We start from the raw sequence: 12,414 nt of genomic DNA, 5'->3' as shown, positions 1-12,414 counted from the left end.
GCTTTACATACATTATTTACATACTATATTTTCTGGACCACCAGTCCCTCTGTAACATACACACAAACATGCAAACACTAGTCTTTGGTCCAGGGAAAGGAATATATTTGTCATTGCCTGACATCGCCGCTATCTGGAAGTTCTGAAAGATTTGCTGAAAACTGTTTGATGCTGGAATGACTTCTGCTGCTTTTCCCTGATTGTCCTGTACACCTTGGGTGCTTACAGTCACCTTAGATATGTTGAAATGACTTTTACAGCTCCTAAAACTTCTTGTTTGACTATAATGTACACCATAGATGCTCATCGTCCCCTTCAGTAAGGGGAGACAACGCCTAATAGTCGTTTGCTGCAACAGTCAGTGAACACCGCTGTGAACATTAATTATAGAAAGTCACACAGCAAAAGGTGTGTGTGTGTGTTAGAGAGAGAATAAGCAAAGACAGTTAATTAAAATAGATATGATGTATAATCATTGAAGTATAAAGTAAAGATAACGTTTAATGTACAATAATCACAACACTCAAAACATATCAGATGTTAAATACCAATTTTTTGAACGGTTTGAGGGGAGAAAATTTCTAAATACAATCCTTTAAATCTCAGTACATTAAAAACTAATAAAAATATAATTATACCATCTGACACACGCAGCTCACATAGCTTACACTTCAAAATGTATTTACTGAATATGACGATGGCGCTGTGACTGAGAAGCTGAATGATCTTATTGCACAAACACATCTTTTAAATTTATGTATAGAGAGACTACAACTGTCGGCGTTAAATAATATAATAAATTACTCAAATTAACTGACCCTTGGACATTCAGTAAGTCTTTAAAAGGTTTATAGCCTGTCGACAGTTTGCTAACAGTTTATATGAGGTCCACCATCTTGTCCTAAACATTTCCACTGATAGCAGTTTGCACTGCAGTAAGGTCTGGTGACAGAATACTACATTTTTAAGGATGACTGTGATTGTTAAATAATCACCAGCCTGTCACTAAAGACACATTCGCTCAGTGCTTCGTCGATTAAAGATAACAGATGACTATCTTTATCTGGTCGGTCAAAAGTTCAGTGCTCGACATACACTAAGCCACTGAACTTTTGACCGACAAAGGTACAGATAGTCATCTGTTATCTTGAATCGACTGTTTTGAGCTAAAACATGCGCGACATGCGCGGTCACGTACACTATAACACCGACACACAGCTAACAAACACACAAGCATCTCACCTGATGACCTCTGGCTTGCTTTAATATCCCCTTACAGCATGCATAAAACCTACATTAGCTGAAATTTAATTTTCGTTCTTCAAAATTCAGTGACAATGTTTACTATTGTTTTGGAGTACTTTGCAGCAACAAAAAACAAAAAAACAAAAAACAAAACAAACTCGTAACGGTATTATTTTTAAATTGAAAAAAAATTGAGTAAATTACAAATCGAAAAACCTTTCTTTTCCTGACTCAAAAAGGCAGTGACCTAAAAATTTTCTATGATCTCTTGCCAACAGAGGACAATGTTGACACGATAAGACAGGAGATTGCAACACCTAGAACAGTTCATGGGTCAGAGAACGGTCAACTTTGTTGTTTATCAAAATGTAATGCACGTAAAATAAAAATCAGCGAATGTCAAAAGCAACGGTGGTATATAAAGTGACCCAATGAACACGGACTTATCAGTCGAGGAATTAATGCATCGGTTTGCTGGTGTAGAAGTCGGTAATTGTAAGTAGGTTTTTTATTTTACTTCTCTCCTTCTAACAGAAAAACCTAACTTACTTTCATAGTCAGCGAGATACATTATACCTTAAAGTTCGGTGGAAAAGATTTATTAATGTGCACGTTGTAACAACGACTTTAAAAAAGATGGCCGGGGTTTTAAAAATTTCTGGAGCCAACCAATGGTCCAATAAAGGTCCGCAGGCCGTTTCACCTTCTGTCCTTTCACAGAAAGAGCTTTGTAGCTTTTGTGGTTTAAAAGATTTTATGTCACGTAAAGGGTGACTCAGTGTAAAAATATCTTCTCGACTGATGACTGCTCACCAGGCTTTGTATGTAAGGTATGGAGAAAACTAAAACTTTCTTGCTCTCATAATTCGATGTTTTCTCGTCCTATATCTTATGTCTCTCTTTCTCTCACGTTTTCAATCAATCCCTAGTTCTATATTTCTTTTTTTCTGTACACATTTTTCTTTCTCTTTTACTTACGTCTACCTATTTCTTTTTCTCTTTATTTTTCCTTTCCTTCTGTCGTGTTTTTTGTGTTCACTCTATTCATTATTCTCTTTTGTGATCTCTATTTACAGGCATATTCATTTTCTTTTGTATTCGCAGAAGTTTCAGGACTAAAAGAAACTCCAAATAAAGAAAAATGTTTGGATTGTCTGCTGACGACACAGTAACGTCTCGATTACGTTACTGGAGTGTGACGTCGCCAGAGACTCTGGCGTTTGTCTACGTCACTCCTGACGGTCAGCGGTTTGCTTACACAAGGCAGGAGCTGTTCTCTATGTCACGCAGGTACTTGAAATAAGTGTTTAACTTTTGATGTTTATGTTTTGTATAAGAGTTTGTAGATGCATTGCTTATTTTCTGTGTCTGTAAAGTTGTATCCGAAAATATGTTGAGTAGCTTTCCTTTCTATTTCTATTTGCGGTTCCTATTTAAAGTACTTGAAGTCTATTTTGAGGGGTGGTTGATTTTGTCAGTAATATATTCTAAACAACTGCCGTCTGCATCAATGCAAGCTAGCACAAATTCGTTGATGTATTTAACTATTTTTATTTATTAACAGAGCAGCCAGTTGGCTTTCCAAGCGAAACGTGTGCAAAAGTGACGTCGTTCTTTGCCTCGTTCCGACATCGCCGGAGCAGACGTTCATCGCACTGGGCACGGCGTTGCTAGGGGCGACAGTGATGTGTACAAACATGCAGTACAGAGACGGATCCGACATTTCGCCCTTGATGAAAACTGGTGACGTCACGGCCGTGGTTGTAGACGAGACAGATGAACAAGCCATCGCCGCCCTACAGACCTTCATCCCCAACTTGTCTGCTCCATCCGTCATCAGCGAAGCCGTTCCATCGTTAAAATCTGTTATCTTCTGTAATCGCTTCTCACAGTTGTCCTTCTTGGTAGCTGTAGCCGCTGAGGAAGAAGGAGACCTTGCTGACGTCAGTCCTGATGATGTCACGACGATTTTCGCGACCTCTGGTAGCTCAGGGCAACCGAAATTAGTGCCAAGAACCCACAGGTACGAAAAAGGGAGACTTTTTTCTAGTTTAAAATAATCCTAGATATACAGACCGCTTTATTACTTATGAGTCAAATAACTGTACTTGGTTTTTCTAGAGAGGCCATGACCATGGGGCTAGTCATTACCAATGTAGCCACCAGAGCGAGTCAAGTCTCAAGACGGATGTCATCTACAACCCCAGCTCATTTGGCTGGGCGACTGGCTATCCTTCTGTGTATCTAACGACCGGGCAGACGAGGGTAGTTCCTTACGTCATAGGTGAGTTTCAGTTTAAATGCTTGTCCTTACATTTGGCACAAGGTATTTGTAAATAGAAGCAGAAAGAAAAAGCAGAATTAAACAGAAGTCAAACAAGAAATAAAAAAAATAGGATTAACTTACAATTCTTTGAAGATTACAAGTTAAAGATAAAAGTGAAAGGAATAAGAAGAGAGAAAGGAAGAAAGAAATAAAGAAAGGACGGAAGGTAAAAATAAAAAAAAGAAAGGAAGAAAGGAATGATGATGATGATGATGATGATGATGATGATGATGATGATGATGATGATGATGATGATGATGATGATGATGATGATGATGATGATGATCTATTAAAGGAGCTCCGCCAGACGATGAAGCCAAGTTCACGATGGACTTGATGAAGAGCGAGGGCGTTGTTAGTGCGTTTTTATTACCGCAAACAATGAAGACGTTACTGGCACGCGCTGACCTCTTGCACTGTGACGTCACGTGGCGTTTGGACTTGATCGTAACTGGAGGCAACTCGGTCAGGACAGATATTGCCCGCGTCATAGGAACTTTGACTACCAGGCTTGTAGTCGTTTATGGAAGCACTGAAGTAGGGATCGCGACATACAAAACCTACGACGATCCCTTAAAGGTAGACTGTGAACATTAAGCACAAATCGCGAATTTCGTTTCAATTTCCTAGAAAAAATGAAATACACCCATACATCTACCAGCAGAAATACACATTCGTACATTATCGCTTATAATTATTTTCGTTTATGTCTTTTCCATGGTTGCATGGGGTGTGGATGGGTCAGAGAGTGTGAATGACGAGCCCCCAGCTTTACCTCACAACCCTTTTTACCCTTTTTTTCATAGACTTTATGCTTTCTTTGTTTTCACAATTTAATATTTCGAAAGAAATTAAGTAACGTGTATTCTCATGACCTAGGTCGTGAATTTTAACTGCGGGAGGCCTGTAGACGGAATGGCAGTGAAAATTATCGACGACAATCTGAGAGAAGTTCCTCCCAACACCAAAGGGGAGATAATAATCAAGCACAACGGCATCTTCACCGGGTACCTCAAGCACCCAGATCTCACAGCAGACGCCACACCAGAAGACGGGTGGTTCAGACCTCGAGACCTTGCTTACATCAACGACGAGGGTGACCTCTTTGTTGAGGGGAGACAATCGGAGGTTATTGCCATAGGCAGCTTGATGATGTACCCACAGGTGAATATCTGAGGTTTAAAACGAAATATGGTAGATCTTAAATTATTTTTGTGAAAATTGAGTAACTTTCAAGACTACATTTAGTCGGTGATTTAAGTATTTTATATAATTTTTAAATATAATCATTATCTTTATTAATATGCAAATGCTATTACCGCCCAGTTTTAAAAGTATTTAATCTTCTGATCTTCCCAGCTGCTGGAGTCCCACCTCATGAAGTGTCCGGGAGTGCATGACGTGGCTGTGGTGGCTATCCCCGACAAGGACTTCGAGAACCTTCCGTGTGTGTGCGTCGTGCAGGATCCCAGAGCGGAAGCCCATCTCTTAGTGCCTGAAGACCTCCTTCGCGCATGCGCCGAGTATTTCCAGGACAGTTTTCGTCAGGTTCACAAGCAGCGAGATGTAGCCGTTCCAAAGGTGTGTCTGGTGTTTGACAAGTTTCCTCTCAATCCCAATGGAAAGGTGCAGCGGGGAGCATTGCGAGCTCTGGCTATGGACAGACTTGGACTCTGAATGACAACTGACTCACTTTTCTATACTTACCTGTCTTTTTCATGTCACCTGGAAATAGACACAAAGTTACACCAGATCCTCACTTAAACTCTTAATAGTTGTCTACTTCATTAGCTACCATATTTCCTGTTGACACTAAACGAATTACAAATATTTTTAACAAGAAAGACAAGAAGTAAAACAAAATCATGATCCAAAACTGTTACGAAACTTAGTCTTGTGAAAGACACACACTAGTATATAAAAGAGACTTAAGCAAACTCTTTATAATTACCTATCTTTATAATAGTAAATTAAAGACTTTATTTAATACTGTTAATGGCATTGATACTTAGATAGTAAAAATGAAAAAGAATGCGACAAAAATGAACAAAAGAAAAAATAAAATATTTATCTTATATCTTATAACGATTTTATCCAACCAGTAATATTCTCACAATGTATTTCAGTATTGCTGTGTATCATTAAGATTGTTCGTTTGGCTTACCACAGCCGCTACCTGTCCACGTGACAGGCCGTGAACACGGAGGCACTAGTCCGGGGGTTACTTGTTACCCTTGTGATGTCGACCTCTTACGGTGCATGGCTAAGTAAATAAAAGTGTGTAGCAAAACTGGAAGGGCGTTCATTAATCAGGAGTTGGAATGAAGCTGCACACAGAAGAAAATTAAAATGGTGGGACTCTAATACAAATTTATCCAAGTAGTAATAAATTTGTAAATGTAGAGAAAATAATATTCTTCACTACAAAAATCTATTGGCTATGTAGCACAAACACTATCCTTAATAAATAAAAACTTTTGTACAGTTCAATGCAGTCATATATAAGACCACTAATTAAGACCCTTCTTATTAGGGTGTAAGAGATGAAAGCCTCTCCCTTCTACACCTCTAAAATGATATTGTAGTGTAGGGAAATCTCTCCTGACTACAGAAATTACTTTGCACTAGCGACGAATATGTTAATGTAATTCTTAGCATTATTCAAAGAGATGTTAGGCATGTGAATTGCACATCAGCTCCATTAGTCATTATTATATTTGAGGGCGGCTTCTAAAAAGCATAAACTATTCCTACATCAAAAATTAAGCTTGCCTCTTCTTAATTGTATTCTCTCTACTTTCATCTACTTTAAAAAAATGTATGGGGTGAGAAAACTAAAATCTGGGTGATTAACAGAGGCGAAAAGTACATGAAAATCTATGCAGTTCAACCCACACATTTTTTCAACTGATCAGCTACTAAAAAAAAAAAAATCTGCATGTACACAAACATGTTTGCGACAATAACTCGCATTTACACACCGGTAATTCAAACGGTTCTCTCCATTTAGCTGAATTATTCAGAGTGCACTTTTATTTTCTTCTAAGCTGTATGAAGGGTGTGTGAGCCAGATAAATGTTACATAATATCTGTAAAGTACAGTTGAACTCTCACGACTTATTAGAAGGATGATAAAGTTAAGGGAGACATTGAATGAAGCACCATGACTGTAACTTGCTAATAGTGCGAGGTCACAGCACTCAAACCCTCAAACAAACATGTCTTACAACTGTGTCAGATGAGTAAGGAATTTTTTCTTCGCTGTTATTATCTACCTATATGTATAATGTTTACATAAAGCACAATGACTCCATGGTAGGTAGATACTTTACACTATCTCTAGAGCTGTAGTAAGTCAAAGGTCATAAGTCCCCCCTTCTGTCTTCGTGTCTTCACACTTCTTGTTTTCTTTCTGTAAATTGTTACTACACAGCTTTTGTGGGATCAAGAAAATAAATCTCATTTATTTTTTAAGTTAACTTAGGTATATGTTTCTATGAATAGAATTTTTCATGCATAAAATTTACACTTACAAAAATTTGATACGTTTTGCAACATACAGTAGAAATGTTTACTATTTTCTTTGAGCACTTTGCAACAAGAAAAATAATACAACTCGAAATGGCATTATTTGTATTTTAAAATACCGAAAAATATTATTACAACAGTCGAAGAGCGATTTGTTTGATTTATGGGTAGTGTTTCAATAATATTGGCTATGATGACTCTGCCATACTGAAAAGTTTTTCGTCAAGGTCTTCAGGAATAAACAAAGTCATAAACATAGTATTTGTCAACAAAGCACAATAATGAGACGAGGAGATATAAGACTGCGGCATGAAGGAGAGAATCATGGGTCAGAGGAGAGTCAGATTTGTTGTTTACCACAATGTCATGCATGTAAAATGTAAATGTGCGACTGTCAAGAAGAAAGAGGTATATGAATTCACTCCATGAGCACTGACTTAACAGTCGAAGAATTAGTTTGCTAGTGTACCAGTCGGTGTTTTTGAAGGTAAGCCTTTTTTGTTTCTCTCCTATTATAAGAAAAATGTAGTGATTTTTATACTCAGCACGATACACTATATACCTAAAAGTTCAGTGGAAAAGCTTTACTAAGATGTAAGGAAAAGAGGGCCAAGGTTTTGAAAAATTCCTTGAGTCAACCAGTAGCTACTCCCTGAAGGTCTGCAGGCCGTCTCACCTTCTATTTCTACCAGGAGGAGCTTTATAGCCAGCAAGTCATCGACTTGACACTCTCTGTTGTTTTAAAGATTTTATATGAAGTAAAGGGTGGAAAAATATTTTCTCGACTGATGACTAGTCATCAGGCCTTGTATGTACTGGATGGAGAAAACTAAAGCTCTCATCCTCTCTACTACATTCGATGTTTTCTCGTCCTACATTTTATTTCTCTTTCTCGATTTCTCCATCTTTCGCTCACTCTATAGTTATTTCTTTACAGAGTTTTCTTATCTTTTTCTTCCCTATATGTATTTTTCTTCTTTTATTTCTTCTTTCCTTTTGTCGTCTTTTTCGACTTCATCCCATCCCCTGTTCTCTCCCGTGCTCTCTGTATACAGTCATGTACGTTTTTCCATTGTCTACGCAGACGTTTGTTGACTGTTAAGAAGTAAATCAAAAAAAAAAAAAAAAAAGGAAAATGTTTGGATTGTCTGCTGACGACACAGTAACGTCTCGATTACGTTACTGGAGTGTGACGTCGCCAGAGACGCTGGCGTTTGTCTACGTCACTCCTGACGGCCAGCGGTTTGCTTACACAAGGAAGGAGCTGTTCTCTATGTCACAAAGGTACATGAAATAAGTGTTTACATATTGATGCTCATGTTTTGTGTAAAAGTGTCAGAGTTTAGTGTGTGTGTGTGTGTGTGTTTTGTGTGTGTGTGTGAAGTATTTTTCAGTTGCTTTTCTGTCAGCTCCTAGCATGCTCTGCATTTTTGAAGTAGCTCAGGTTTGTAGACTGGTGGTTGATTTTGCCACATATATTCTATACAACTACATTGTGCATCAATGCAAGCTAGCACAAAATCGTTGATGTATTTAACTATTTTTATTGATTAACAGAGCAGCCAGTTGGCTTTCTAAGCGAAACGTGTGCAAAAGTGACGTCGTTCTTTGTCTCGTTCCGACATCGCCGGAGCAAGCGTTCATCGCACTGGGCACGGCGTTGCTAGGGGCGACAGTGATGTGTGCAAACATGCAGTACAGAGACGGATCCGACATTTCGCCCTTGATGAAAACCGGTGACGTCACGGCCGTGGTTGTGGACGAGACAGATCAACAAGCCATCGCCGCCCTACAGACCTTCATCCCCAACTTGTCTGCTCCATCGGTCATCAGTGAAGCCGTTCCGTCGTTGAAATCTGTTATCTTCTGTAATCGCTTCTCACAGTTGTCCTTCTTGGTAGCTGTAGCTGCTGAGGAAGAAGGAGACCTTGCTGACGTCAGTCCTGATGATGTCACGACGATTTTCGCGACCTCTGGTAGCTCCGGGCAACCGAAATTAGTGGCCAGAACCCACAGGTATTGTATTTTCTAATTTACAGTAATCTTAGATATACAGTCAGCTTTATTAACCTTAAAGTTAGATAACTACTTTACGCCGTGGTTTTTTTTTTCCAGGGAGGTAATGACTATGGCGCTAGGTTATTACCAATGTAGCCTCCAGACACATTTAAGTCTCAAGACGGATGTCAACTACAACCCCAGTTCATTTGGTTGGGTGACTGGATATCCTTTTGTGTATCTAACGAGCGGGCAGACGAGGGTAGTTCCTTACATCAAAGGTAAGTTTCAGTTTAAATGCTTTTACATTTGGGTTCCCAGTCACTTCATCCCCAGACACTTCATCCCCGACACTTCATCCCCTAGACTTTTAATCCCCAGACACTTCATCCCCAGACACTTAATCCCTAAACTAAATCCTTAACTATAAAAATTATGAAGTCAGCGAAAAATTTAATTGAAATTCAAATTCAAATCATTCTATTAACTTCAACGTCATTTGAACATCTACAACATTAGTTAAAGTTCATATAAGCTAGTAAATTTAATGTTCTTCAACAATATGATTTGAAAATTGTTCTTGAGTGTTGGGGATGAAGTGTCGGGGATTAAGTGTCTGGGGATGAAGTGTCTGGGGATTAAAAGTCTAGGGGATGAAGTGTCGGGGATGAAGTGTCGGGGATGAAGTGTCTGGGGATTAAGTGACTGGACACCTTACATTTGGATACAAGATATTTGTAAATAGAAGCAGAAAGAAAAAGCAGAATTAAAAAGAAGTGAAACAAGAAATAGAAAAAATAGGATTAAATTAAAATTGCTATAAAGATTACAAGTTAAAGATAAAAAAGAAAAAAATTAAGAAGAAAAAAAGAAAGGAATGATGATGATGATGATTGTTTATGAAAGGAGCTCCGCCAGACGATGAAGCCAAGTACACTATGGACTTAATGAAGAGAGAGGGCGTTGTTAGCTCGTTTTTATTACCGCAAACAATGAAGACGTTACTGGCACGCGCTGACCTCTTGCACTGTGACGTCACGTGGTGTTTGGACTTGATCGTAACTGGAGGCACTGCGATCAGAACAGATATTGCCCGCGTCATAGGAACTTTGACTGCCAGGCTTGTAGTCGTTTATGGAAGCACTGAAGTAGGGATCGTGACATACAAAACCTACGACGATCCCGTAGAGGTACGCAGTGAAAATTAAGCACAAATCACAAATTTCGTTTTAATTCCCTGGAAAAAATGAAATACACGCAAACATCTACCAGCAGAAATACACATTCGTACATGTAATTATCGCTTACAATCATTCTTGATGTTTTTTCCAGGTGTGTATGGGGTGAGGATGGGTCAGAGAGTGTGAATGACGAGCCCCTAGCTTTACCTCACAACCATTTTTACCCTTTTTTTTCATAGACTTTATGCTTTCTTTGTTTTTAATTTTATTATTTCGAAAGAAATTAGGTAACGTGTATTCTCGTTACCTAGGTCGTGAATTTTAAATGCGGGAGGCCTGTAGACGGAATGGCAGTGAAAATTGTTGACAACAATCTAAAAGAAGTTCCTCCAAACACCAAAGGGGAGGTAATGATCAAGCACAACGGTCTTTTCACCGGGTACCTCAAGAACCCAGATCTCACAGCAGACGCCACACCAGAAGACGGGTGGTTCAGACCTCGAGACCTTGCTTACATCAACAACGAAGGTGACCTCTTTGTTGAGGGGAGACAATCGGAGGTCATTTCCATAGGCAGCTGGATGATGTACCCACAGGTGAATATCTAAGAGTTAAAACGAATACGAATAGATCTTAAATTATTTTTGTGAAAATTGAGTAACTTTCAAGACTACATTTAGTCGGAGATTTAAGTATTTTATATAATTTTTAAATAAAATCATTAACTTATAATATTTAGTTGCTATTACCGCCCATTTATAGAAGTGATTAATCTCGCGGTTGATATTCCCAGCTGCTGGAGTCCCTTCTCATGAAGTGTCCGGGAGTGCATGACGTGGCTGTGGTGGCTATCCCGGACAAGGACTTCGAGAACATTCCGTGTGTGTGCGTCGTGCAGGACTCAAGACCGGAAGCCCCGCTTCTAGTGCCTGAAGACCTCCTTCGCGCATGCGCCGAATATTTTCAGGACAGTTTTGTCCAGGGGAACAAGCAGGGAGAACTAAGTGTTCCTAAGGTGTGTCTGGTGTTTGACAAGTTTCCTCTCAATCCCAATGGAAAGGTGCAGCGGCGAGCATTGCGAGCTCTGGCTGTGGAGAGACTCGGGCTCTGAATGACAACTGACTCACCCTTCTATCACTGTATTTTTCATGTCACCTGGAAATAGACACTATGTTACACCAGATACTCACTAAAACTCTTTATAATTCTCTATTTTATTAGCTACCATATTTCCTGTTGACACTAAACTAATAACAAAAAATTTTTACAAGAAAGAAAAGAAAGAGAAGAAGTAAAACAAAATCATGATAAATAAGAAAAAAAAGGCAACAAAAATGAAAAAAAGAAAAAATAAAATATTTATCTTATATCTCATAAAGATTTTATCAAACCAGTCTATTTTGCGAGCGAAAGTGTGCTTTTGTAGCAATATTTAATAAAGGAAAACCTTAAAGTTGAGAACAGATTTGATGAAAACAGCACAAAACAAACACTAGATTGTTAAATCTGTTCAGAATTATTTTTGAATGTAGACTACCCGACACACATTCATATAGGTACCCATAGGTTACCCTGATAATGTCGACCTCTTACGGTGCATGGTGAAGTTAATAAAAGTGTGTAACAAAAATGGAAGGGCGTTCACTGACCAGGAGTTGGAATGAAGCTGCACACAGAAGAAAATTATAATGATGGGACTCTAATACAAATTTATCTATGTAATAAATTTGTAAATGTAGAGAAAATAATATTATTCACTGCAAAAATCTATTGGCTATGTAGCACAAACACTATCCTTAATAAATACAAACTTTTATACAGTTTAATACAGTTATTTATAAGACCACTAATTAACACAGTTTTTATTTTGGTGTAAGAGATGAAAGCCCCTGTCTTCTGCACGGCTAAAATGATATTGTAGTGTAGGTAAATCTCTCCTGACTACAGAAATTAGTTTGGACTAGCGACGAATATGTTAAAGTAATTCTTAGCATTAATGAAAGAGATATTAAGTATCTGACATGCACATCAACTCCATTACTCATTATTATATTTGAGGGCGGTTTCTAAAAAACATAAACTATTCCTACATAAAAATTAAGCTTGCCTCTTCTTAATTGAAATCTCTCTACTTTC

At 38.4% G+C, this 12,414-nt stretch overlaps 2 protein-coding genes across 2 annotated transcripts; both read left to right on the top strand.

Moving 5' to 3' along the window:
• The first annotated feature begins 4,486 nt into the window (after positions 1-4,486).
• On the top strand, positions 4,487-5,248 carry LOC112555627 (4-coumarate--CoA ligase-like 1). The gene is made up of 2 exons (XM_025224057.1): positions 4,487-4,735; positions 4,931-5,248. The coding sequence occupies exons 1-2, from the start codon at positions 4,487-4,489 to the stop codon at positions 5,246-5,248; spliced, it is 567 nt and encodes a 188-aa protein (XP_025079842.1).
• Positions 5,204-11,910, top strand: LOC112554868 (3-[(3aS,4S,7aS)-7a-methyl-1,5-dioxo-octahydro-1H-inden-4-yl]propanoyl:CoA ligase-like). The gene is made up of 7 exons (XM_025222930.1): positions 5,204-7,586; positions 8,184-8,383; positions 8,657-9,115; positions 9,215-9,378; positions 10,004-10,287; positions 10,590-10,874; positions 11,072-11,910. Exons 2-7 carry the CDS (start codon positions 8,235-8,237, stop codon positions 11,387-11,389), a joined length of 1,659 nt encoding a protein of 552 aa, XP_025078715.1. The 5' UTR covers positions 5,204-7,586; positions 8,184-8,234; the 3' UTR covers positions 11,390-11,910.
• The last annotated feature ends 504 nt before the right edge of the window (positions 11,911-12,414 follow it).

This window comes from Pomacea canaliculata, linkage group LG14, assembly GCF_003073045.1.
Source record: "Pomacea canaliculata isolate SZHN2017 linkage group LG14, ASM307304v1, whole genome shotgun sequence".
NCBI lineage: Eukaryota > Metazoa > Mollusca > Gastropoda > Architaenioglossa > Ampullariidae > Pomacea > Pomacea canaliculata.
The sequence above is the reverse complement of the archived record's forward strand: the minus strand, read 5'-3'. Positions and strand labels throughout refer to the sequence as shown.

Excerpts from the sequence above, each read along its gene's own strand:
- LOC112554868 (XM_025222930.1), top strand. The coding sequence starts at position 8,235 with ATGTTTGGATTGTCTGCTGACGACACAGTAACGTCTCGATTACGTTAC. Across the intron at positions 10,288-10,589 it reads CCTACGACGATCCCGTAGAG|GTCGTGAATTTTAAATGCGG; the intron begins GTACGCAGTGAA and ends CTCGTTACCTAG. Across the intron at positions 10,875-11,071 it reads GCTGGATGATGTACCCACAG|CTGCTGGAGTCCCTTCTCAT; the intron begins GTGAATATCTAA and ends TGATATTCCCAG.
- LOC112555627 (XM_025224057.1), top strand. The coding sequence starts at position 4,487 with ATGGCAGTGAAAATTATCGACGACAATCTGAGAGAAGTTCCTCCCAAC. Across the intron at positions 4,736-4,930 it reads GCTTGATGATGTACCCACAG|CTGCTGGAGTCCCACCTCAT; the intron begins GTGAATATCTGA and ends TGATCTTCCCAG.